This window comes from Elgaria multicarinata, chromosome 15 (assembly GCF_023053635.1).
Source record: "Elgaria multicarinata webbii isolate HBS135686 ecotype San Diego chromosome 15, rElgMul1.1.pri, whole genome shotgun sequence".
NCBI classification, from domain to species: Eukaryota; Metazoa; Chordata; class Lepidosauria; order Squamata; family Anguidae; genus Elgaria; species Elgaria multicarinata.
Genome location: NC_086185.1, coordinates 2,071,518 through 2,099,475, shown reverse-complemented (window position 1 = coordinate 2,099,475; position 27,958 = coordinate 2,071,518). Strand labels below are relative to the sequence as shown.

The window sequence follows — 27,958 nt, the reverse complement described above, 5'->3', positions numbered from 1 at the left end:
AAACATTCCACACAGAATATCAACGCTCTGCAGGGGAGAGTTCCTGGACAACCATTGTGTGGTGGGTTCCGTGGAGTTTTACGTTGCGTTGAATTGACTTTTCTCACTGGCTACAGAGCTTTCTGGCAAGAGCGGTGAAAGGAGGGAGTGCCACTCTAGGAAAGCTGCCAGGATTGTTTTTTCACAGCAATGGCTGATGGGATACCATCGGGAGGACTGGGGGAGGAGAGAGGGTAGAGGAACTGTCAATCAAACGTCATGTTGATTTTTACTCAACTCCACGGTTGCCCACAGTCACACAACGGTGGAGTTAGAACATGATGTGTAGGGAGTACCCCCTAAAAACCCAACCATTGAGTGGAGTTTTCACACTGTGTTGACTAATGTCTTGTCTGAACTGAGCTGTAGATTTTGTTATAGTGGGGAAATTCCTACCCATCTTAAAGATTTCAACAATAATCAAGCACATTTCAAGTCTATACGTCTCTTTGTTAGGGAACTTTACAGAGCATCAGAGGAGGGCCCACTTCCTTCTATTCTTACAACTTTTTGTGAGAGGATATATAAGTGGAGAAAATGAATTATTTTCTTATGGGATGAATAAATTGGAAGTATACGTTTTAAAAACTTCTTAATTTTTTTTAAAAAAGTTATTAAGTTCTGAAAAGGGAACTTTAAAATAATGGTACTGCAAGCATGGTTTATGCTAGGGTCATGCATATAACCCATGCTCTTTTAAATAACGCTGGTGTGTGCAAAAATAAACATTCATCCTTGGTTTAACATGCAGCTCCCAGAGCATATTGAGGCATCCTGTTTTATAGGTAAGGCCATCTGACTGGCCGTACTTCTAAAACGTAATGCCTCAATATGCATTGGGGGCGGCATGTAAAAATACCCTTCTATTTACAACACATGCAGAATTTTTGCTTACCCTTTGTATGTGCTAATTGGGATAGTTGAACTTTCCTTTGTGAAAATGCTTTGCTACTAATTCATGTTTTCCAAAGCTCTGTGCTAGATGCATATTAATAGCAAACCTCTCTGGATTCGCTAATGCTATGTAGAACTTGAGCGGATCATGTACTCCTCACCATGGCTAAGAGATGGCAGGCTGCAGGGCCATAACTTCCCCACCTCTCCACTCTTGGGAACTGATTCCACCCTCCCATCTTACATTCAGCTCAGTCCTTTATTTGCAGCCACGTTACCTATGCTTGAGGTTTTACCGGGATTCCTGCTTAACCAGAGAAAACCTGGGCATTTTGAACCGCTGCTTAACTCCCGTTAAGGCAGATGGGGAGGGGAATTTGGATCCAAGTGGGAGAAGCACGTGACCGCGTATCTCTTCCCCAATCTCTTTAACTGCAATTAAGTGTGCGTCCACACCAGCCCATGGGGTTTAAACACTCTGCTTTGAGAGGATAGAGCTGCAATTTGCCTTGCTTCTGTAACCTCCTAGCAAAAGCACCTTGTAGTTGTTGTGTATTGAAGCGGTGCAGATGGAATGTGAGATTTACTTCTCGCTTTGGCTTCCTGCCAGGCACTAAGGGATGGGAACAAACTCGCCCAGATGGAAGAGGCACCTCTTTTTCCAGGAGAATCAATCAAAGCTATTGGTAAGTGGAGTATTAAGTGACTGAGACAACATCATTGTTTGTGGCTAAACATAAAACGAAAGTTATTCATTTGGTTTTATATATTTCAGAATTTTTACACTCAGTTATCAGGTTTTATCTTGGATCCTTAATCCCTTAAACCTGAGTGGGCTACAGGAGATGCTGAGCACAAAAGGCAAACTAATCTGGGAAGAATTTTAATTACAAATTAGCACAGAAATCAGTAAGCTATAAGACTGATGTGCTAAGTGCATGCTTAGATACTTACCTTTTCCGTGCAGCTGTGAGCACATTCTCCTCCAGTTTTTTTCTCATTGTGATAATATCAGAGCACTTTGAAGTAAAATGCTAGCAAGAACTGGATGGTTCTTCCTGTTCTTGCGCATAATGGCAGCTGTAAAAGCCTCACACAATGTACAGCATCAAGTACATTGTTGGTGCTATATAAATAAATAATAATAATAATAATTTCCGCAAATTAGAGGCCCATCTTGCATTAAAATGGTGGCTTGCATGGAGGAGCGAGCGGCTGTGGGGCAATCCCAGGCCACGTGCCAAGCCTTCCAGGGCTCATGTGGCCCGGCTTGCACGGGCGGGCAGCAGCGGCAGCTCCTCAAGCACCCGCTGAGCGTAGACTCAGGTGAGTCCGTCCATCCCTTGTGAAGCTCCAGTGTTACAGAATGTGTGTAAGTTTGCCTTCTGTGGAATAGGTTTCCGTTGACAAAGAAAACTGGTTCAAAAGCAGTTCTTTCTTGTAATCAGGCTCAGATCCTACCTCTGCCTTATTCTCAGCCTTTGGGGGAGATGACTTGTCCTTTGTGACTGCCCGGCGCTTTCATGGCAGCCATTTTGTAGTGGTGCTCAGGACTCGTTCTCAAATTGTTAAATGTGCTCAAAAGCCCCCAAAGTTTGCCTACCCCTCACTTAGTGACATCAGTATATGGTTCAGTGCCTCCCACAAGTGCTAGGTATGGCTCAATTCAGATATCGTGCCAAGCCATGGTTAAAGAAGCTTAGCAGTGGTTTGATTCAATATCTGACAAACCACAGTTATGACCATTGTTCCACATCCAGAGGCTGCTGTACCATGGAGACAGATAGGAATTTATGTAACTAGTATGAGAGGCAGAAAATGTGGCATCTTTCAAACCCCTCCTAAAAACGCACCTTTCCACCCTGGCTTTCCCTGGGCTGTAAGTAAATTTGTGCCATTTATGCCATTTTGCTGCTTCTTAAATTGTTTTAACAGTAGTGGTTTTAGCATTGTGTTTTTAAAGTTGTGTTTCTAATATGCTAAAATACCTAAATGTATTTTAATATTGTAAACCGCTGAGAGATTTTACTATAATCATCGGTATACAAATGCAACAAATAAATAAAATAAACTGAATGCTAAGACCGTGGAAAAAGCAGAGAAATAGCTCTAAATTATAGTTTGCCTGTTGTCAAATTGGAACAATTTGCTGTGGGTTCTTAAGAATAGGCTTGGTGTGATGTCAATACAGAGCCTATGAATACTTGATATTTGTAAATGTGCTGGTTTTTTGTGCTAGGCACATGTCTATTTGCCGGATTTTTGAAGCAGCAGCAGACTTTATGTGGGCAGGGGCATCAGTGTCTTAACAGAGAACCATCCTGTTAAACTGATGACTTATTAGTTGATTAGTTAATGTTTCCTGAAAGTGACTTACTGAAGATGTTCTTCTGAATGAACAATTTACTTCATAGAATCATAGAATAGCAGAGTTGGAAGGGGCCTATAAGGCCATCGAGTCCAACCCCCTGCTCAATGCAGGAATCCACTCTACAGCATCCCTGACAGATGGTTGTCCAGCTGCCTCTTGGATGCCTCTAGTGTGGGAAAGCCCACAACCCCTCTAGGTAACTGGTTCCATTGTTGTACTGCTCTAACAGTCAGGAAGTTTTTCCTGATGTCTAGCTGGATAGGGTCTGACACCAGTTGGAAGTTGGAAGTTCTTGAATTTTGAGACTGATGGGCAGAGAAAGCTGTAATTTTAGCTAGCTAGGTGGGATAGGGGCAGTCTAGGGCCCACACTGTTGATCACTGATGTAGGATTAGCAGTTTTGTTGCCTGTTTTTCAAAGTCTTTCAATAGCATCTGCCTGTGTTGTAAATAAACTCATCAAAGCTCCCTTTTTTTTTTACCAGCCTACTAAGGGTGCAATCCTATGCAGGTTTAGACAAAAAAAAGTCCCATCATTCCCAGCCAGCCATGCTGGCTGAGGAATGATGGGGATTGCAGCACTTTTTCCTGTCTAAACATGCATAGGATTGCACCCTAAGAGGCTTTCCTGTGACCAGCATGGAAACCTAGCTAAAAAATATTAGTTGGCTAGCAGAGAATATTGAGGCCTCTTCCCTGATATATTTCTGTGCTGGCTGTGGAGGGAAGGGCTTGAAAATAAAACAAACATTCCTAAGACACTCTAATTTCTACTGCATGTGCTCATTTAAAGGAATCAACCCTCCTGTAACATTCACCCTGGACTTTTTCCTGTGCGGCGTATTTAACCATGGGTTGAATGAGGCAGCCTCTTTGCTGTAACCTTCAGTATTGCCAGATGAAATGGTTAGGTCATGTTTTATTCAGAAGGTGCCGCCTTGCATCGGTATCTGGGCTGTGAAGTGCTTCTTGTTCCAGCCCTTAGAATGTCCTGAAAATGGAAATTATTTATTAAATAGGCAGTGACAGGGGGAAGCCAGATTTGAAGACTGCTTGTTTGCCTGCAGCGTGAGCCCTTCCATATGACTAATGCATGGAGCTTTGGGATCTGCTGCTGAATGCAATTGTCGTTGTTGGGAGAAGTAATCTGAGCATACACTGGAACGCTGCCTCCCGTATCCTTAAGCTCTGCTTTCAAGGGGATGAGATTCCGTCAGAACGGCTGCATTAAATGTCACTTTTGATTTGCCAAGCTTATTGCCTTGGTCACTTTGAGACATAAGGCATTAGCGACCATCCAGTGACTTTTACAAGCGTGGGTGGAGTTCTCCCACTCTGCAAGGGCTTGAGCTCACACTTTGCTGGATCACGGTGGCGAGCGACAGTATTTGCCCATCATTTTAGGCCGTTCGTATTCCCTGCTACTGCCCCAAGACGTTCTCGATGGCTCTGCTCTTATCTTCTGCATCCAGAACAACTCTGGAAGCTATCAGAAGGGAAGTATGGATCCTGTACACACTTACACAGGAGTAAATGCCATTGAAATTGGAAGGCCACATTTAGGATTTCACTGCTAATGAGTAACTCCATAGTTACTTCTTAGTAGTCAAATCCTCAATAGGATTTCACAGTGAGTTTATTACTAAAAATATAGCTGACTGCACAAAATGAAAACGTAAAATTATATTTAAAAAATTGTCCTTAAAAACATTTTAATGTCTGAGTCAGTATTTTTTTTTATTTTTTTTATAATCACCAAGTTCTTTACATTTCATTCTAAACTGTAACTTGTTGGCCTTCTTTCTTTATGAAAATACCTTCTTTTGAAATGATGTGCTATGAAATAGGCATTAAATAAAACACCTGTGAAATAATTTTTGCTGTGTAAAATCATTTTATTCCATGTGTAATGCCAGATTAAAAAAAGGCATTTAGAAATTGAGGGGAGTTCCTTGCTTGAAATACTTTGCCTGTCTGTGTACATACATAATACAGTAGTAAGGTAGGAATATGAACGCTAATACAGTGGCTCCTTATTTTTCCCAGCTAAAGATGTCATGTATATCTGTCCATTTCTCGGGGCCATCAGTGGTACGCTGACAGTGACAGATTTCAAAATGTATTTCAAGAACGTTGAAAGGGTGAGTCCGTGCTCTTTACTGCGCACCATTCATTTTTCATCTACAGCCTTTTTTGGGGTGTGTGTTAGATTTCGACACACGTGGCACTTTATGCTTAGCTTATACATGTCCCAGCATAATTTGATAATTTTATCATTTCTTTCACTATTTACTGATAGCTGTAATAAAGAGACATGGTGTTTACTTTTTCCTTTCAATTCCAGGATCCGCATTTTGTTCTTGATGTTCCTCTTGGAGTGATAAACAGGGTTGAAAAGATTGGAGTTCAGAGCCATGGAGACAACTCCTGTGGTATAGAAATTGTTTGCAAGGTATCAGTTTAATTTTGAGGAAGTGTACTAGTACTTGGATTGCTACTTTCTAAGTCTTTTACTTTCACTGTGGAGTACCAGTCCTGTACCTGTTTGTTGCTTGTGGCTGAGCTGTTGCTGTGGAGTGTTTCAAATCATTCTAACTTAAGGGTAGAAAAGGTAAATGATCGATCTTGGACAGGGCCTAGGTAGAGGAGAGGCTAACCCCTAAGGGTAAGAATGCACACTTACACTGGCGTTCATACATTCAAAAAGCATAACCCCCCCTCCCCCGGTCAATTAAGCTGAGATGAGTGTATGAAGCAGTCCTCTTGCTTGAATGATGTTACGGTATGAACTCTTATTTCTGTGACCAATGACCACTGTTTGTAAATGTAATGGTACAACTTGTTCATATATGATATAGTCCTAGTAAGTGAACCTTAGAACAGGATTTTATTAGTCTTCAGATGAACACAAATTTAGACACGGGCCTTTTAGTACAAGTAGCCGGTACAAAATAATTCATTTCTGTAACATTTTAACTGCTGTAATTTTTAATTTAGCACAGCAAACTTTAAGATATCTTTTGACAGGATATGAGAAACTTGCGGTTTGCCTATAAGCAGGAAGAACACAGACTGGAGATTTTTCAAAACCTCATTGCGCGAGCATTTCCTCTTTCCAATGGGCTGGTAAGTATTAAAATCATTCTTTATTCTTTTAAAATATATAAGGGGGAGAGGGAAGATTTCTAAACAGAGCCTATTTTTATAATCACAAAACATCGATACTTTTCTTACTTGAATTATCTCAATAGAGTAGATAAAAAAATTACTTAATAGTTTGTTGCTTTTTACCATATTAAATAACTTATACTGCAATTGTGAACATGATCATATGTTTTTGTTTCACTACCTTCAGCCATTCTTTGCATTCAACTATAAAGAAAAATTTCCTGTTAATGGCTGGAAAGTTTATGATTCGACGGCAGAGTATAAGAGACAGGTAGGTAATGGCAATTTTCACTTCTTAAAAATAACATGATGTACCTATAGTTTTGCCTGAATATCCACAGGAATATTGGGAGGTGCAAAAGATAGTGATTTTTATGCCGATCTCTAGTTGTATTGTAATTTTGTTTAATTGTACTTTATATTTTCATTCTTATGTGAGCCAACTTGAAAGGACTATGTCCTAAAAAGCCACCTATAAATAGGTCCATACATAAATAAATATACACATAAATATTTTTTGTGAAATACAAACTCAAAAGAGCACCTTTTATCAGCTTAGGTTGATATACCAACTACGCCCTTATCTGGACAGAGATAGCCTAGCTACAGTTATCCTTGCTCTGATAACATCTCGTTTGGATTACTGCAATGCGTTATACGTGGGGCTGCCTTTGAAAACGGTCCGGAAGCTTCAGCTGGTACAAAATAGGGCAGCCCGTTTACTAACAGGGACTGGCCGGCGAGATCACATTACGCCAGTCCTTTTCCAGCTTCATTGGCTGCCAGTCCAGGTCCGGGCCCAATTCAAAGTGCTGGTATTGACTTTTAAAGCCCTAAACGGTTTGGGGCCAGGTTATTTGAAGGAACGCCTCCTCCCATATGTACCTACCCGGACCTTAAGATCATCTACAGGGGCCCTTCTCCGTGAGCCCCTGCCAAAGGAAGTGAGGCAGGTGGCTACTAGGAGGAGGGCTTTCTCCGCTGTGGCACCCCAGTTGTGGAACGAGCTCCCCAGAGAGGTCCGCTTGGCGCCTACACTGTACTGCTTTCGTCGCCAGCTGAAGACCTTTTTATTCACTCAGTATTTTAACACTTAATTTTAACTTTAATTTAAATTTTACTGTTTTAACTCTGTATTTTAATCTTATATCAATTTTGCTGTGTGGTTTTATCCTGGTTGCGCTTTTTATACTGTATTTCGTAATTGTGTTTTTAACATGTTGGGTGTTTTATTGTGGTTTTAATTTTTGTGAACCGGCCAGAGCGCTTTGGCTATTGGGCGGTATAAAAATGTAATAAATAAATAAATAAATAAATAAATAAATAAATAAATATTTGGGCTGACGAGTAGATGGAACAGCACAGCAACCTATCAAGCAAACAGTTAAAACCCCGTTCCCTCTACCTGAAAATGCAAAGCGGGTGGATGCATCTTTACCATCCTCTTAACTTGAGCAAATTCGGATATTGTCCTCTTACATAACATGCCAGGTTTATGTTTAAATTGGCCTTTAGCTGTTTGCTGATGGCCCCCTGTCCAGCAGCTACGCTTACAAACATTTACTGTGTTTGGACAATCACTCAAGACGCCATTGTGGGTTCTCTCCCACCCCTGCGCGTGTTGTGAACACGCCTGCAATTTCCGCAATTGCTCACTACGCAGGGTGGGTTGCTGGGTTGTATGAACCTGGCAAAGGGCACGGCAGGGGCGACTTCTTACCCATGCCACAACCCACGGCTTGTAGTAGAGGTTGTGGCCTTGTTAAGAAGCCGCTGCACACCATGCTGGGTTCAGACGACATGGCAACAAGTGCTGCATCCTGGGTAATTGTGGCAGGGGCAAGGGGAGAAGCCATGCCGGCTTTTTTTATCCCCATCATCAAGCAAACACTCCCAATGCCTCAGTGGAGCTTCTGACCCGGTCAAGCCTCGGACTTCATATCTTCTCAGACAGTGATTGAGTTTGTATTAATTTTAGAAACTGTACAAGACAAGGAATAGGTGCTCTATAATTTTTATTACAAAATGTGTTGGTATAATTATTTGACATTCCAAAATCAGGTGTTTGAAACACAATTGGTCCAAAAAATATATTTTGCTTTCATGCAGGGTCTACCCAATGAGAGTTGGAAAATATCCAAAATTAACAGCTCGTACGAATTTTGTGACACGTACCCTGCCGTTCTGGTTGTGCCGGCCAGCGTAAAAGATGATGACCTCTCTAGAGTAGCAGCGTTTAGGGCCAAAGGCAGAGTTCCAGTAAGTAAGATTCACAATTTAAAACAGAATTGTTGCTCTGTGTGGTTGTGATGCCGTTTGGTGCCTAACCTGAAAAGATAAGTAAGTAGCCCAGGTCTCTCCTGGAAGGACAACTGTGTGAAATGAAAGGGGAAGTGAGAATTATTTCCAGGCTGAGGCTTGAAATGTAAAGAAGTATTCACTTCTACTTTGGAAGTGCTGCCATTAAGTTCAGCTGCAGTTTTGCTCTTTGTGGAAGGAGAACCGTTGAGGTCACAATTGGAACTGGCAGGAAACAAAGTTCTTCCTAGCTTGAAAATCTTCCTATTGAGGCTTATATTTCTTTGTTTGTTCATTGGACAATGAGCACTAACCCTATGCGAAATTAAATTATTGGTGATTAATAAAGTGTTAAACATTTTGTTACTAACATGAGCCAGGATCCAGAGAGCTAATTTATACACACAGGGATTTTTTATCCTTCGGAGGAGCAGTCAAGCAGCAGGGCCTCCAGTTGCCACGTTGCAAACCACTCGCGAAAGTCCCCTTAGTTCCAAACGTGGCTTGCTCACCATGACGAGGGAGGCGTGGCAGTTGTGGTGGCTCTTCAAGAGGCTTCTCGGGCAACACAATCCTGCCTTTCAGCTTAGAGTATTTCGACGCTGGGCTCATGCTGGCAGGGCAGAAGCGAGGGAGTTCTCCCTGCCTTCCTTCATGTTCTGGGCGGAGGGTAGAGATGAACTATTCCTACCCACTGCTGCAAGCAATTAGTGGTAAATTATTTACTCCAGTTCCAGGGCTCACTTGCTGAAACCCATCCACCCCCATGGTGTTGGGACATTGTTGGAGACCAGGAGGGTGCTCTGCCCCCTTTTTACTTCTCCCAGTGTTGGGGATATAAGGGATATGGGGGGTTCTATGGGGGCTGGGAGTGGGGTTCTGAGGTTGGATCTGTCTCTTCACCCTTGGATGGGAAGTTCCGAACAATCTTACGGCCCCTGGGACACCCTCCTGTGAGCCATAGTATTGGAGCCTTAGGTGTGCTGCTTGGTTCTTGATATAATGGCAATAATAATAATAATAATAATAATAATAATAATAATAATAATAATTTCTATGTGTTTTTGTTCATCTTTACCCTTTCGTTAATCCCTGCATCCAATCATCGCCATCTTCTTATGCTGTCTGGTCTGCTTTTAATTTGAGAAGTGAGTTGCTTCAGGTACTTACCAGCTTTGTTTCTGTTCTTAAATGGACCTCTCTGTTTCCCTTAATCTAGGTGTTATCCTGGATCCACCCTGAGAGCCAGGCCACCATCACACGGTGCAGCCAACCTCTTGTGGGCCCAAATGACAAGCGATGCAAAGAGGACGAGAAATACTTGCAGACCATCATGGATGCCAACGCTCAGTCGCACAAGCTGTTCATCTTCGACGCCAGGCAGAACAGCGTTGCAGATACAAATAAGGTAGAATTAACGTAAGAGGGAAGTATCGAGGGAACCTTTGCAATAGACACTATGCGCGTCTCGTTAAAACTTGAAAGACTTAATTTTTAACTGTTGAAATTATTTCAGATATTTTAAGGTGATTGAAAAGGAGTCGTCTTTTTTCAGGCCAAAGGGGGTGGGTACGAGAGCGAGGGCGCCTACCCCAACGTGGAGCTGATCTTCCTGGAAATCCCAAATATCCACGTGATGAGAGAAGCGCTACGGAAGCTGAAGGAAATTGTTTACCCGACAATCGATGAGTCTCGGTGGCTGTCCAACGTGGAGAGTACGCACTGGCTGGAATATATACGGGTAACAGGCTCGATGGAAATAATGTTCTTTGTGTTCTTTGAAGTGCTAAAACAGGGTAAATCCACCGAGGGATTTTACTATATTCAGTGGAATACAAATGCAACAAATAATAGATAAATAAAATTTCTCTTCAGGTGTTCTCATGTCACATCTCCAGAAAAATCTAAAGGTCGTGTGTGTGTGTGTGTGTGTGTGTGTGTGTGTGTGTGTATACCTTAATTAGAATTTGGAGTTTTCAGATTATACGGACTAGTGTGGCATGCTATTTTTATATGTTTCAGACCACTTATTTTTAATTTTACATATGCTGTTTAACAGGTTTATATCCTACACTGCCATATGAGCATGTCGTATGTTTATAGCCTCGGCAGGGGCGGGCTGGACGTCCACATGTTGACCTTCTGTTCTAGAGCAAAGGAACAGCCTCCTTCCCCCTATTCCTAACTTCCACGTGGGTTCTGGCAATAAGCAACTCTTCCTCAGAAGAACCAGCTCCTTGCTAGAGCGGATTCCACCATGGAGTGGGGAACAGTTTCCAGGTCAGGAAGTGAGGACTGCTCCTGCCACACTGTTCTTCCACAAACAGCTGACTTAATGACAGCTAGAAATCTCACAGGCTTTAGACTGTGCAGAGTTCTTTTAGAGAGCTGAGTGTTCCGCAGTGATCCTTACAAAAGCCCTGTAAAATAGCTCAGTATTATAATCCCCATATCACCCTCTCGGGCCTCAGGCTAAGAGCTGGTGGCCTGCCTAAGGTCATTAAGTGAATTCTTAGCAAAGATGAGATTTGAATCACGGAATTCCTGATTGACAGCTCAGTCTCTTTGTCATTGTGCTCCATCAGCTCTCATATTTTGTTAGGAATTAGATGGGATTATTTCCACTCTTGGACAGGGCTCTTTCCGTGCAACACAGAACATTTGGCACACACCTAGGCAAATCCCCCCACCCTCTCTGGCAAGCTGCCGTGGGAACTGCAATTCTGCTTGGCCCAACCGCCAGAAGCATTTGTAAACACTGCAGACCTTGATAGCTTTCCAGCTAAGTCACGCAGTTCATTCTGTGTGTTGTCTTGCGTACCAAAGCACAGGTTCCATAGACGCCAATTCAGGTGAACGCTGATTTCATGGAGAATAGGAACCCTTCTAGAATTGTTACCTGATGCTTTCGATTCCCCCCCCCCCAGATTTAATTAGTTTTGATGAAGTTAATGGGGATGGAGTTTCTTAATTCCAAGCATTTCACGGTATCACAGAAATGTTTGTAGTATGTCTTTCAAGAGATCATCAGGGTACGTGCAACGTATCTTGTAATCGTATCACAGATCGTTTAACTGTTTACAGTGGAGGAATTCCTAAGAAGACAGAGGAGGGGGCAATTCTCAAGACTTACTGTTTATTGCTTTATAGATAACTCAAATTGTTAACCAAATTTCATAATTGCTCAGTGTAATTATTAACTTTTTGTAAAATGCGTTTTTGATGGGATCAGTGTAGAATGTGTGTGTGTGTATATATAGCACTTTTGTCTCTCTTGACCTGCTCAGCAAGCAGCGTAGGTGAGCGATGTAATCTTTGATTTGGATTTGTTGTACCTAGAATTGAAATTCTTGTTTGGTGTATTAGGTTTACAATTCCGGTAGGATTTGTTCACCCACCTCCTTTGGGAAATGTTGACAGCCCTGAGATTACACCCCTGTCCCTATTCAATCCAGTGTTCTTTTCAAGACAGAGTCTCATTCATGGAGGATATAAGTCTATCAGTGGCTATTAGCCACGATAACTAATTAAGCGTCCATGTTCAGGAACAGTATACCTCTGAATACCAGGCGGTGGGGGCAAATAACAGGGAAAGGCCATCACTAAATCCATCTCGTAAGGGCTCTGGGGCATTCGGCTGGCCTTTGTTGGAGATGGAGCCTTAGGCTAGGACCCTGTGGTCCAATCCTGTAAGGTTGTTCTTGTATTCTTATGCCAAGTCCTCTTCTGACTGTTTGCTTTGGTGTAATACTTCAATCAGAAATATTCCTCCTTTCTAAAGATGCTTCTTGCCGGAGCAGTGAGAATTGCTGACAAAATCGAGTCTGGTAAAACGTCAGTGGTGGTCCACTGTAGTGATGGCTGGGACCGTACAGCTCAGCTTACCTCGCTAGCCATGCTAATGTTGGACAGCCATTACAGAACCATCAAAGGCTTTGAGGGCCTCATAGAGAAGGAGTGGATGAGTTTTGGACATCGGTTTGCAATGGTAAGTGTAATACAGCGTGGCAGGTAGAAAAGTGAAGCCACTGTTTGGAAAAACAAGGAACTTACTTTAAAACTGGAAGCAACCATGACCACATACCTATACCCCGGCATTAACAAGCCAATAAACAGTTTAGTTAATAGCAGTGAATCATCTCTCCTAACTCCACACTGACCTAATGAAGACATTTCACTGCTCTTAATTCAAACTGAAGCCAATCTCCTCTGTACTAGGTTTCATTGCTGGCCAGTTCTCAAGAGCGGTAACTGCTGCTCTTTCCTCCTTTCTCAAGCATCTTCTGCTCTGTTCAGCATTAGGCAGTTTGCATGTGAACTACTGCATCCAGTTCTGGGCACCGCATTTTAAGAAGGTGATTGATAAGTCCCATCAGCCAGGATGGTGCGGGGTCTGTAAACTAAGTCCCACGAGGACCGGTGGAAAGAGCTGGGTGTGTTTAGCTCTGAGAAGAGGAAGAGGAGGTACTGCAGTGGTCTTCAGAGGAAAAGGAGACGATTTGTTCTCTGTTGCACCAAAGGGCGGGACGACGTCCTAACAGTGAGAGCTGTTCAGCAGTAGAACAGACTGCGTCAGGAGGTGCTGGGTTCTCCACTGGACGTATTTCAGCAGTGGAACAGACTGCGTCAGGAGGTGCTAGGTTCTCCTTGGCTGGACGTATTTCAGCAGTGGAACAGACTGCGTCAGGAGGTGCTAGGTTCTCCTTGGCTGGACGTATTTCAGCAGTGGAACAGACTGTGTCAGGAGGTGCTAGGTTCTCCTTGGCTGGACGTATTTCAGCAGTGGAACAGACTGCGTCAGGAGGTGCTGGGCTCTCCTTGGCTGGAGGTATTTCAGCAGAGGCTGAACGGCCATCTGCCTGAGATGCTGTAGCTGCACCCTGCAATGCAGAGCCTGCAATGAGCGGGGGCTGGACTAGATGATCTCTGAGGTCTCTTCCAGTACTATGGTCCTATGCGTGACAGTCAGCACGCTCGATGACTGACGATGATCTCCATGACTCACGGAGAGGTAATCGCCACATTCACCCTGACTCCGTAGTCTCTGCTGCAAGCCTTATCCCCACCCTGCATTCACTATCCTCAATTAAGTGTGACGGATGACATGAAGATGACTTACTTTGTTTCAGCATAGATATTTAGTACTTAACCGTATCGTTTGGAGAAACCAAGTTTTTCTGATGCACTCCTTCGTTGCTCTTGAAAGGTTATTTGAAATAACTACGTTTTATTAAAAACAGAAGTCTTACTCATAGGGTTTTTATTTTATTTTATTTTTTGCTCCGATAGCGAGTAGGTCATGGAGATGATGATCACGCGGACGCTGACAGGTCACCGATCTTCCTTCAGTTCATAGACTGCGTTTGGCAAATGGCAAAGCAGGTAAGAGCATGTTTATAATGATCTCTTTAGTTTTTCTAATCCACATAGGAGGTCACATTTCCTTCATGGCAGTGGAATAATGTTTATATGATTATTTGTAGCTATGGTAGTTCAGTGCACACAAAGTCGAATTTTAAATGACAATGAAAACACTTATATCTGTGATGTTTAGAAATGCTCAGGCACACCTTTTATCTTCCAATGGCCATGCTGGCTTGGGAAATGCTGGGATTACAGGACTTTTTTCTGCCTAGACATGCATAGAATTTCATCCTACGAAACTGAACTGCCACAAAAAATTCTTGTCTTGTTGTGCACTTCTAATTTTGGAAGCACTGGAAGTAGGGCTATCAGATGCACTATGATCAGGGAGAAGTGAAGGAATTTGAGACTTAGCAGTAGATGAACAGCCGACAGGTTTGCTGGACAGTAACGCGCCCCCAAATATTCCCCTTGTTAGCTCCAAATTAACTTTATTGTGAATTTCAGCATTCCAAGCAGTCCCTTTCTTTGTATTAAGCATTTGCTGCTAGAAAATTGGGGCCTCGCTATAGTTGCTACTCACAGGAAAGGTGCCTACTTATTTTTCGATGATTTGGTGGTATTAAACTTTGCATGAACATGATGTTTAATATTATCCTGTTCTCTATAATATGGTCAATCAAAAGTACATTGGACGTTGCTTCCTCTTAGGAAAGGCATGCAGCTCTTTTGCAGGAGAAAAACATCCAAAAAATTTAAAACATCTGGAAGGAACAAAAACCCTTTAGGGGCAAAGTCCCTTAACTCAGAACAGCCCTTTCTGTTTTTTGTGATCTCCCTTGTTGCTCCCTTTTTGTTGTTGCTATAAATGGTTTCGTTTCCCGCTAGTAAAAGACTGTGAAACAACTTTGCCAGTTCCATATGTGTGGAAAATCTGAATTCAACAAGAAGTTTGAAATAAACATAAACAGTACAGGGATGAGGAGTGAAATAATTTTGAAAAACTGGAACATGGCTCATAACATGGCTTGTCATATTTTTTTTCAGAAAACACAGTTCCTTAATCTCAGTATCCAGACCACTTATAAATGTCCTAATCCTCATAGATCATAAGATAGAAAAGCCTTTCTCCCCCCTCGTACAACTTTGGTCTTATCTACCCTGTACTTGCAGCAGTTTGGACAGGCACAGGGCTGGTTCACAGGGTTTATGCCACTGTTGCCTTTATTTGACCAATCTATTACATTAACTGCTGCTGAATTAAAGTAAATCACATGTTTACAAAGAAGGCCATTCTCTACCCGCTCACCCCCTGCAAGCCACTCTCTGGCTTTAGGGGTATTTAGGGTCCTCCTGGGGTTTTAATTCTTCGGTGTCCGTCTAGATTTGTCATTTTTGTCACACAAAGTAAATGTTTAAACAAAACCAATGGCAGCAGATTTGCACAAATGAGTTATTGGCAATCATATTAACTCACCAGTTCAAAGTAGTTACCTGGATATATTCTTGCCTTTTTCTCGGATGGGTTTGTCAAAGGTGTTGGTGAAGGGCAAAGGAAGGTTGGAAGGATAGGCGAATGCCCAGCTTACACATGGTTGATGTTGCTTCCGTCAGCACCTACAGATTCCCAAATAATTTCAGTTGTAGATACAGCAAACCCGTTTGCGGGGATGGGTATGTGTGAAAATTGTATACACTCATCATTGGCTCATATCATAGGCATGCGCTTTAATAGCTAACTTTATAAAACTCCGGTTTTACTCCAGTTGCGCTGAATCGACGTCCCAGCAATATAACAATGGTTCAAAATGGTTCAAAGTGACAGAGCAGCCATTGAGGTCTAGTTTGGATGAAACGTTGAGCTGTCAACTCTTTCGAGGAATTGCAATCTTGAATGATGGAGCCCTGAATGAGAATCTTAATTTCCCTTCCGTGCATTCAGGAGGCTGCAAGAAAGCCTTGGTTGTGCCCTATCTGAGGTTCTCTCCCATACATGAAAGCAGGCAAGTGGGCCTGCATGTGACAGCAGGACCCCATGTTTAGCTAGAATACCCACGTGGAAAGTGGAAAGCAGCCTTCCATCTCAAAGGACTGTTTTTATTAAGCTCTTTTATAGCAAAATAATTTACAAACAAGAGAGTCAACTGGAGTTCTTACTGTACCTCAGTTTGCAATCTACCTAGTATAGGAAAGTATTATGTAATGCCCATCATCATTGCCAGGTTCTGCAAGTGTAAAAGGATTCTGCTACTCCTGGAAATTGGATATTTCTTTGGGGGATCTTTCCAGCCAGCCCCTTCCAAGGCAAAGGTGTTTGCCTGTAGCTGCTCAGTCGTCATCCTATCAGTGACTCTGTGAGAGTTTGTAAACCTTCACCGTGCACTTTAGAGATTTCACTCTGTGTTTGTGTTTGTAAAAGGTGGACAATTTAGTTCACATGAAAACATGATTTTTTTCTTATCAAAAAATGTAACAAGATATTTTTTGCTTTAGTTTCCAGCAGCATTTGAATTCAATGAGCTGTTTTTGATCACCGTTTTGGATCATCTCTATAGCTGTCTATTTGGCACCTTTTTATACAACTCTGAACATCAGCGAATAAAAGAGGTAAATCAGCTGTGTAATGATTTTATAGGAGACAAAGGATTTTTGAGGTTATTTTGCCTGTTCTATAGAGCTGAAAGTATTTAAATGTCACATAGAAATGAATTTTCATACTTCTCTTGATGTGCAAAAATAGGCATCAAATACCATTTTTGAATCACAGATGAAAACACATTTCCATTCTTAAAAGCAGTAAATGTTTCTAGCCAAAACTGCAAGCCTGGTTTATGCCAGGACATAGTCTGAAATTGAAGTGTGCATCCTTTAAAGAACAGGTACTGCTGTTTTCCCCTGTGATTTGTAAATGATGTACCGTATTTCTTTGATTCTAAGACGACGTCGATTGGAAGACGCACACTAATTTCAGTACCACCAACAGAAAAAAAAAGCTTTGATTCTAAGAAATAATAAATGTACCCGTGATTCTAAGATGCACCCCATTTTTAGAGATGTTTATATGGAGAAAAAAGAGCATCTTGGAATCAAAGAAATACGGTATGTATAATTTGTAAATAAGCCCCGTTGGTGCTTGCTCAGGGAATTGACTGTTGATGGAACTGCTTGTCTTCAACACCATTTATATTCACTCACTGACTTCTTCGGCTCTATCCATACAAACGTCCTTCTTTCCTGGTGGGATGTGGACGAACGTTTCGGACACTTTCTCCCCCATTTCCCAGGGCCGAAAGTAACTCTGTGAAACCTGAACGGGGCTGTCGTAGCTCAGTGTTAAAGCGCATGCTTGGCATGAGGGTCCCAGCCTCACTCTCCAGTTAAAAGGTAGAAGGGCTAGAAAAGCAGAATAGAAAACCCTCGGAGAGCAGCTCTCAGTCAGAGTAGATCGTGGTAGGTAAGATGCACTAATGATCACTATAAAGAGGCTTCTTATGTTCAGTACCAGATTTATTTGCAGCCAGGACCTCCCTGCACCTGCCTGCGTTGAACGAAGGATGTAGCTAGTACCTTCCAGGAAATCCTGGGTACAGCACCCAATTTAATATGCTGAGTCACATGTTATCTTGTACTCAATGAGAGCAGGCAGAAGGAAGGCGTGTGCTAGTCCGGGGGCTCACTCCCCCCATCCCAGGCAGAAGAAATGTTTATTCAAACAGAGCCTTTGTGTTTTTGCTTAAGTGACTGATCCAGCACAGCAAATTGCATGATTGCACCACGAGATGGAGCTGAATTATGCATTCTCACCAAGTATGGGCCTACCAGACAGCTCCCTCTCATGAATGGATAATCTAATGCAGCTCCCCCCCCCCTCTTTTTTTAAAATGCAATTTAAGAGACAACGGTAGTGGAAACAGATGCTTTATAGCACTGGAGGAGTATAAAATTGCAAGATGAAACTGATAAGAATTCTGATTCTGATACCCTGATTTAATAGTGGTTTTATAGTGATGTTTGCATTTGGTCATAGAATTTAAAAAAAGCCCTGTGAGTAAAGCTAAACATGAACATTTATAGTAAAAGCGCAGCATTTAGGTGGAGGCATCAGGGGACTGTGGGAAAGAGACATTATACCCATTTCCCAAAATACTGTTTCATTTACTCTGCATTGTGGTGTTTTTCTATGCTGATTATTTTCTTTTGTTACTTTCCCTGTTATTTTTGACTTGTGATTAATGGCACTCAGTGTTAAGAGTCCACCATTGCCACTCCAAGCCCATTATTTCTTAAACATGCTTAAATTTCCATACCATGTTTAAATTAGTTCTCCCAGGGAGGTAGAAATGCAGCATTTCAAATGTAAGTTTATCTAGTAAAATTCAATTTGAAAAACCATCAGTAATGACGTGACTCAGAGTCTGTGTCAAAATACAGCTATTCTTAAAAGAGCAGCACCAGGAAACTATTATGGAATTAACACCTTCTCAAAATCCTTCACACGGAAACTCTGTGTATAGTTTTCTAAATTAGAAGCCTGTGCTACAGATCATATTGGAGCAGAGGTGTTCAGATTGTCTTGCCCTGAACTCTGACATGCCACAGAAGCTTATTGAAGGTTCCCCAGTGAGGAGAACTGTAGTGGTCCCCTCGATAGACAGTCATCCATTTTTGCCAGCCTTCCCCACTGCTGACAATGGCAGGAAACAGTTGGGTAAGTCCCATTGTCGCTTTGCAGGGCATCCTGGGGTGCATTACCAAGAGGCAGCAGCAAAAGCAGCGGGCCTAGCCTGAGAATAAACTCCATCCATAATGGCTCTACAGAGTCCTCTGTAGTGTGCAAAGGTCCACAGAATCATAGAATAGTAGAGTTGGAAGGGGCCTATAAGACCATCAAGTCCAACCCCCACAAGGGTTCTTTGGCTGACAGATTGATGTAGAAATGACTCCCGAAGTGAAAATCAAAGAACTGCAGTATAATTTGGAGCAATGCGCTTGATAAAATGTTCTTTATTTCTCTCAGGAAATAGGCACAAGGACTGTCTCTCTGTGGTCCTACGTTAATAGCCAGCTTGATGAATTCAGTAATCCTTTCTATGTAAACTACGAAAACCACGTCCTGTATCCAGTTGCCAGTTTAAGCCATCTGGAACTGTGGGTAAACTACTATGTACGATGGAATCCACGAATGAGACCCCAGGTATGCTTTGCTTGTGTTCTGTTGAAAACAGGCTTCCATGTTTTTTGGAAATTAAAAATAAAAATGCACTGCTAAAGAAGTCTAGGAATAAGCTTGGCTTAGAAATGTTCAGGGCCTGCATCCATGACAAAATGATACAAGGGGTGTGATTGGCTAGGAGTGCTGCTCCTTTCACCTCTAGATGACACTTTCCCTTCTAAATATGGGGCTAGAAATGGCCAGTAGGAAGGCCACAGAATTTTGGCTGGCCTCAGTAGTCAATAGTTATTCACAGTTGCCTGCACCCCCATCCTGAGTCCGCTGAGACACACGGAGGATTCGGACCGTGTGCCCCCAGTCTGTTGCGAGGGAGATGTTCCTTTCATGAAGGGTGGTGGTGGTGGTTGGGTCTGCTTTGTTTTCTGTTTTGCATTTGTGATTGTGTTGTTTCATTTGCGCTGAAGTGTGTTGTTCTGGCTCCTCTCCACTCCCTTTGGCAACTGGCAAGTCGTCCTCGAGATCCCCACTCCTTTTCAGGAGCCAAAGGCAGTCTCTGAGCCAGGGCTGTGGATGCTGGAGCTCAGGACCTGGGGATAGTATAGCCTTCAAACTAGCTCCTAGCCACACAGAGAATAGACTTGCAAAATAACAAGGAAAAAGGCAATATAACTCCAGGTAGTGCAGCGTTCCACTCTTGATTTATAGTCTCTCTCTCCATTTTAGAATAAGAACCTGCATAGTACCCAATTAGAAGTCATTGGGACAGGATCCAAATAGGATTGCACATGCTTAATAGGACTAGATGTCAAGGTAGTTCTTCCTCCTCCTACGCAGCTTTTTCAAAAGCCAGACTTCAAGACTTGAATCATTACTTACTTACTTTCTTTATTGTGATCTATAGATCCATAAAAAGAAAACAAACAACAACAAACAACCAAACACAAGAATCAGACATGAAATCATACAATTAGAGCTATTATCAACTTTAGTCTAATACACAAAGAGCTCTAATCTTGGCCGCCACTGTAAGAAATTTAGCAACAGCCAAAGTTACACTTGAGGACTTATCTTCCAACAGAAACTTAACATAAAATTTGCCTGAAGTTCTGGACAGTTTGCTCAACAATGGGGTGATCATAAGATGGCGGGCCTGATTATAAAAGCTACAGGACAGAAGGATATGCTCCATCGTCTCCACTTCCGTATTCCTACAGGGGCACCGTCGTTCCTGATAAGGGATACCAGCATATCTGCCCTGAAGTAATTCAATAGAATAAACATTGCATCTGGCCTTGGAGAAGGCAATACGATATTTAGCGACCGACAAGTTCTTTAGATAGTCAGCCAGCTGAAGAGGCCCAACGTAATGAACGTGCAATGCACTGGGAGAGCAAGAGACATGAGAGCGAGCACGTAAGTCGCAGAAGGCTATATCCCACAGTCTGAATCATTACCAGCTAGCACTAAATCTGTTTACCTGTAGGTTTTGTGTTGCTGTACTAGAAGGAAATTTTGGGCACACGCGCTGCATAATCATTCATTGCCTCCTAGGACCTATTAGAAGGTCTCATTCTGTTGCCAGCTTGGATTATCCATTTGTGCTGACTCTTCTTTTACTTCCCTTTCTGAAAGCATGCTTCCCTTTTATGACTGCTAGTAAAGGTGCCTCACCTCTCTCTCTGGAATACCTTAACACCTTCTGTGATTATTTTCCAGCTTTTCTTTCCTAAGGGTGGATTCATTTAGAAACCAATCCTGCAAAATCGCAGGAATCTTATGCTACTGACTAGATGGGAGAGAATTCTCTAAATGGCTCTCTGGTCAGCAGCTCTAGGTTATCCACCAATTTTAAACGGAAAGATCTTGCCACCGTGGCATGGAATTTTGTCTTGTTTCCTGCAAAAAGCAGGCTGACATTTTTATATGTTCTGTTCACAAGCTTTATTGAGGAATGCACAAAGTTCCTACCAAAACATTTGGTAAGGTGAAGGTGCATCAAGGCGTTTTGGATTTTGGTGCTGTGGGGAAAAGACTTCTTTGCAGGGAAAAGTGTGTAGCTTTTGATTAGCTCAGTGGTGGGCAACCTTTTTGGGGGGGGCATGAGTACATTTGCCAATTTGGTAAACTTCTTAACTTCCTTTTTTGGGTAGGAGTAGAGGCACCTTCTCAGGTGCAAAGATCGGTGTCTGGGAGCACATTGCTATAGCCCATCACATGAGAACTGAATCTCTGTCTACCTGCAATGAAATATATGCAGATATCTCCATGTTTCCAGAGAAATATAAAAGCCAGTTAAAAAACAATGAAATTATTTTGATACCATGAATATATACATATAATTTAAAATCATACAATGATAATAATTTGTATCAATAAGTAAGTAAACACAACAAATTGTCCTTAAATGCTCCAAACAGAAGCAAAACCTTTAATATCTAAATATAAAACAGACAATTTACTCAACATTTTATTGACAAACATTTATGCCAATCATTAAAGCCAACACAATGGCATAAAGATTTAAAGTTATGGGCCACCTGATTCAAAGCCACCTGATGCTTTGCATGTTTCCTGCATAGGGGAGTACTTCCCATCTAGGGATTTTGTCACCGCCCCTGGGGCTGCATGTCAAACCCCCTTGTTCTCCCTTCCATGGTGAGCCAGGAAGGAGCCCCAGGAACGAGGGGCTGGAGCCTCTCCCCGACGAGTGGATTTTACAACAGCTGGGATTGTTTAGCTTGGGGGGAAAAGAGGCTCAGGGGAGCCATGATAGAAGTGTACAAAACTATGCATGGGGTGGAGAATGTGGATAAGGAGACTTTTTTCTCCCTCTCTCACAAAACTACAACCTGCGGTCATCGCATGAAGCTGAAGGTTGGAGAGATTCAGGATAGATCAAAGGAAGCACTTCTTCACACAGCACATATAATTATGGAACTTGCTACCACAAGATGCAGTGATGGGCACCTTTGGATGGCTTTAAAGGGCGGGGGGGTTGGACCTGATGGATATGTGCTACTTTCAGTATCACAGCAGTATGCTTATGTACACCAGTTGCTGGAGAACATGGATGGGAGGATGCTGTTGGCTACGGTGTGAACAGAATGCTGGTCTGGGTGAACCTTTGCACTGATCCAGCCTCAGGGCTCTTCTGATGTTTTAACTGCCGTCACAGAATAGCTATAAGGGAACATGCATCACAACAAAAATGGCTGGGCCTGGCCTGTGGTCACGCCTAGTGCTCTCAGGCATGTGTTTGTGGGGTGGGGTGTATTGCAACCTGGACACTGCTTTGAGTAACCACCTGCACAGAGAGAGTCTTGTGGAAGTACCCCCTTATTATTATTATTTTTATTATTATTTATTTATTTATATTTATATAGCGCCATCAATGTACATGTCCCTTAGGAACATGTGGTTACTAAAGCATCCCACTGAAAGGGATTCTCTTTTAGGCAATTTTCTCTGGGAAACCACGGCATCTGGATTCAAAATGCTTTGAGCCAAGGCATTGGTGGGGAAGGCAGTTGCTTGCTGGAGGGAACGTCTCAGAACAGAAACTGAGAAGGCGGCTGCAATCCTCTGGAAGCCCCATTAAACACAGTGATAACTTTGGAGTTAACCTGTGTAGGATTGTGACCAGGGCAGCTTTGTGTGTGTCTCATGTTCCCTCCTTTGAGCAGCAGTAAGGTGCAAACAACTGGGATGTCATCTAGAAGTAGAGTGGGTAAAAGATGTCCCCTGCCATACTGATGACTCAAGGGAGGGTGGCGTGTTCTGCCTGAGTGTAGAACAAAAGAGGGCAAATCTCAACACCTGTGTAGTGTGCTGTTTGTTTGTTTTTCTACAACATTTTGCCATTTCACATTCTGCGTTTTCTAGCCTACAACCGCTCTGCTTTTCAGAGTAACTGCATATGAAGAGCCACTGCCAATTTTCAGATAGTTTTGTGTTCTGAATATGCCAAAATTATTTTCTCGTCCTTTCCAGTCTTGAGCTGATTTTTCTTTCCTGAAGTGACGATGGGTTGCTTTGATTCCTGGGACCCATTTATTCCTTTGTTGCTTCTTTCCCTCTCATATTCCTTGTTCCTCTTAGGCCTCTTAAGCATGTAATCTCTCTGCAGTTTGATCTAATTTTGGCACTTTTTGTAGTGATTCAGTTTGCATTTCCAGTACGTGTCAGAAGCATGCTTTCTAAAAGTAGGTATTTCAAAAGTTGCCCAAGGGTGCTTACACTGCTTTTATCCTTGGCGTTGGTTATGCAGGTGTGTTGTTATTGTTGCTGCTGTTGCTGCTGCTGTTGTTTCGGTCTTATAATGTCTGTTTTTTTAAAGATGAACAAAAAGATGAGCTGTACAAGGGGTGTGTGTGTGTGTGTGTGTGTGTGTGTGTGTCCCTGTCCTGACTTACTAAAATAATGCTCTGCATTGTGCGTAGGGCTGGGCCCAGGCCCTGGGTCTACTTGTGCTGGATCCAAGCCTTATACCGAAACAGAAGCTGTTATTTATTTATTAATTTATTATTAATTACATTTCTATACCGCCCAGTAGCCGGAGCTCTCTGGGCAGTTCACAAAAATTAAAAACATTCAAAGTATAAAACAACAGTTATGCAGCATAGTGGCCCCATTGCACAAGGATTGGGGAGGGCAATTGGCAGGACTCCCACGTGATCCGTTGGACCCCACTCTCATGCTTACAGAGTGAGCCTGTGCTCCTAAGGATGTATCAGCAGGGAAGGTGCATAGAATTTCGCCTCTCCTCCCCCCCCTTTTTTTTAAGATGGGAAGAGAAGAGGATTTTTCTCTTCAGAGTTGAAAGAGACGTCATAGAACCATCAGCCTGCACAACAGCTTTGTAACCTTCCAATTAAACACATCCTACCAGCCATGTATCATGGCCTGCTATGTGCTTGATAAAGCTCCTTTTTCAGGGAGGGCGCAGTGCCGGACAAGCGGCAAAAGGGGGGCTGGGTAAAGGGCGGTGAAGGAGGGAAGACCCTTCTGGAGCAACCACACGTGGTGGGTGGGGTGGGTTACCAGCACTTTTTTATTATTTTATTTGCCTGACTATAATCTCTGTTCAAATACTGTAGATTTTGCAGGACTTGTATAAATTGCCAAACCCTTTCGGCCAGAAGAAGTCTTTTCGCATGTGTGCTGAGGACAGTGACGTCTCTCATGCCCCTTTTTGCCAGGGGAAACCCCCACTATCCTCCGTTGCCTCCAACGCCCATGGAAGCAGATTGGAGCTGCGCAGTTCTGCCCTGTTTCACCACAGCAGCTACAAGAATGGAGATAGGATCAGGCTATAAATCAAGCCACGGGTTTAAAATAGCCATTGAATTCTGCAGCTGCCTTTCTTCCCAGTTCTAAAATCATTTTTAAAAGGGCCTACAGAAGAAGAAACACGCTCATTGCTGAACAATTTTCATTTGAATGACTGTCCTTGAGCTTGTAAAGGGAAGTGCAAGAATACAGAGTGACTTCCATACAATTAAGAGCTGGTGGCACTGTGAGTACCTATTATTCAGCCTTTTATGCTCAGCCTCCTTGGTACGTATGCTGCTATCCCGATGTACTTCACAGTGCTGAAAGAGGAGAGGGAAAAAGGGGCGCCGTCTCCTTCCACACCTCCATTTAGGTACCTTGAAAGGGAAGATGGCATCTGTGTGGGTTCGAGGGAGCTTTAGTCGTGAGGCAGCAGCGGCTTTGGCCCGCATACACTCTCTTCGCGTGGTTTTTATATATGGCTGTCTTGCCCGTTAGACAGGCATGCAACCCGCACTTCTAATCCACAGGTTAGGTTCTTACAATTATCTACACAGTTGGAGCGATATAAGAGGTTTATTAAACACACAATAAATCATGAAACGGACTTGCGATAATCACTAACCTAATGCAAAATGAATACTTACACCCACAGGTGGGTTGAGTAGGATACAACTTAAAACAGTTGCAGCTAATGCGGTTCACTGTGTAATCAGTGGAGAGAGACCTACAGCGTCTTCCCATATTGGTTGGTTGCCATATGCCATATATGCATTTTCATCAGACGTTACCCTGCAGGGGAGGGTGGAGATCACAATCTAGAAAGAGGAAGGAATTGCTCACCTGGTCCAAGTGCTGCATGGAACCTCTCCTGTGATCCACAGTACTTGAGTCTCTTGCCTTTGATATAATGAATCTTGCACTTCTCCTTGAATTTGTAACGAACAGGGTTTATTTTGTTGTTTTTATTGAAGCCTCGTTGAAGATAAAGGTTTCTACTATTCTTTTTATTGTTGTGGATTAACTGTTATTTTTCCATTGTAATCTTTTTTTCTTCTAAGCAAGCAAGAAAACTCTTTGTATTTCTTTTAACGCATTGGAACAAGTAATACCTTTAGAAGTGAGTTAATTCGTGGAAGTAAAATAAAAAAGATTAATCTTTTTGTTTGTTGGTGCTAATGACTTTTAATATATTTGTAGCCTAATTAAGTTACTTAAGGAATGACTGCAGGAGTTATTGAGCGGTTGCCTAATCAATTTTACAGCTAGCTTAGGTCGCCAATGATTTTTTCCCCCTCCCAAAATGATTAGTGGAGGCAGAAATCTGACCGGTGTTTTCTGTCCACCTCTGGGGCAACAGCTCCATATGGAACGTCGAAATAGAACACAGGTGTGGGGTTGGTCTCCTTTGCCCGCGTTGGGCATCTTCCGCTGCAGAGCTGAAAATGTGTATTGCTTGCAAAGCGTTGCCTAGCAGCAGACCATAAGCCATCCACAGTAACACGCGTAATTCACAAAGGAAAGAGACATACACCTCTCTCAGGAAATTGCTGTTGCAAAAACTGCAGTGAGCAAAAGCAAGAAATTGGTTCAAATTTGTTCTTGACCCACTAGGCCAGCCTTCCTCAACCTGGGGCGCTCCAGATGTGTTGGACTGCATCTCCCAGAATGCCCCAGCCAGGGGCATTCTGGGAGTTGTAGTCCAACACATCTGGAGCACCGCAGGTTGAGGAAAGCTGCACTAGGCTCTAAAAGCCTGCCTGCAAATGACACCCTAGGTTCTGTGTCTTCTTTGGACCTTCTTCCAGATGTGAAAGGGCCGGTTACTCACTAACCTTATGTTCAGAGATGGTACTCTTGTTTGTCCTGTTTGCAGGCTCCTGTCCCTGCTGAGCAGGACAGCTGGTCCTGAAAACAGATTGTGAGCCCTGCTTGTTCAATGCTGAAGAGTTCACCTGCATTTTGTTCCCAGCTCTCATTGTGTAGAGTTTGCCAAATAACCAAAGCAACCACACTTAGAATACTGTGTACAGTTCTGGTTGCACCACACCTAAAAAAGGATATTATAGAGCTGGGGAAAGTGCAGAAAAGGGCAACTAAAATGATGAAGGGGCTGGAGCATCTCCCCTAGGAGGGAAGGTTACATCAACTGTGATTGTTTAGCTTGGAAAAAAGGAGGCTAAGGGGAGACATGATAGAGGTGTACAGAATTATGCATGGTGTGGAGAATGTGGACAGGGAGACCTTTTTCTCCCTCTCTCAAAATACTAGAACCCGGGGTCATCCCATGAAACTGATTGGTGGGAGATCCAGGACAAATAAAAGGAAGGACTTTTTCACACAGCACATAGTTAAATTGTGGAACTCACTACCACAAGATTTGGTGATGGCCACCCATTTGGATGGCTTCAAAAGGGGGTTGGATCAATTCCTGGAGGCAAAGGCCATCAATGGCTACTAGCCCAGATGGTGCTGTGCTATATCCAGTATTCGAGGCAGTAAGCCTGTGTGCGCCAGTTGCTGGGGAACATGGGCGTGAGGGTGCTGTTGCACCATGTCCTGCCTTGTTGGTCCCTGGCCGATGGCTGGTTGGCCACTGTGTGAACAGAGTGCTGGACTAGATGGACCCTTGGTCTGATCCAGCATCAGGGCACTTCTGATGTTCTTAACTTTCCCCAAGTGGCCACACCGAATTTCCCATCAAATCAAGTTCCTTTGGAGGACAAGGGAATGGAGATTTCATAGCATCTCTGTTATAACCGGTTTACTTGCAGAAAGGCCCAGGGTCAGCAGGTATTATGGGATACAGAAGTAAGTACACAAGTGGTACCAGATTCACAGCAACGCCAGCATCCAGAAACTCGCTCAGACGTTGTGCCAGAGGTGCTCCAAACATTCTCACCCTGCTTCTCTTTCCTTGATTTGTCTGGAAGTGATCTAACACATATTCTGAAATTAGCAGAAGATCTGTATTTGACGAATGTGGCTTTGAGCCAATGCTGTTTCCATGCAATAGAGGGAGGCTCCCTTATTTTTTTTACATTTAATGTATTGGGGAAGCTATTTTCATTTCCCTGACTGTAACAAGCAAAACAGCGCATGTTCCTTTGTTGCCCTCTTGCCTTTTCCGTCTCTAAATGTCCGTAAGCCTCCGCTATTTGTTAACAATTTGTCACTGATCGGGAAGAAGAACTGATCCCAGTAGTTAACACCCCAAAGGCAATTAGGCAGATAGCTTTAGGCTTTTCTGGGCCGGACTCTGGACTCTAGAATATGACGGCCTTCTACTCTTTGTGCAAAGACATTTGTTTTCCTGTAGGAATTTCCTCAGCCAAACGGTTGATTTTAATATCCCTGATTGGCTAATTTAACTGTGTTATT

The 27,958-nt window shown here is 42.9% G+C and overlaps 1 protein-coding gene across 2 annotated transcripts in view; it reads left to right on the top strand.

Annotated features, from left to right (window-relative positions):
* The window catches only part of MTMR1 (myotubularin related protein 1), a 41,386-nt gene that overhangs the window by 10,822 nt on the left and 2,606 nt on the right, over window positions 1-27,958 (top strand). For both annotated transcript variants that reach the window (XM_063141952.1, XM_063141951.1), the window contains 12 exons: window positions 1,544-1,619; window positions 5,350-5,444; window positions 5,648-5,755; window positions 6,331-6,429; window positions 6,659-6,742; window positions 8,581-8,730; window positions 9,989-10,177; window positions 10,325-10,510; window positions 12,551-12,757; window positions 14,059-14,151; window positions 16,627-16,740; window positions 19,151-19,327. In XM_063141952.1, the coding sequence (XP_062998022.1) occupies window positions 1,544-1,619; window positions 5,350-5,444; window positions 5,648-5,755; window positions 6,331-6,429; window positions 6,659-6,742; window positions 8,581-8,730; window positions 9,989-10,177; window positions 10,325-10,510; window positions 12,551-12,757; window positions 14,059-14,151; window positions 16,627-16,740; window positions 19,151-19,327 (1,578 nt within the window). The remainder of the gene's footprint in view (window positions 1-1,543; window positions 1,620-5,349; window positions 5,445-5,647; window positions 5,756-6,330; window positions 6,430-6,658; window positions 6,743-8,580; window positions 8,731-9,988; window positions 10,178-10,324; window positions 10,511-12,550; window positions 12,758-14,058; window positions 14,152-16,626; window positions 16,741-19,150; window positions 19,328-27,958) is intronic.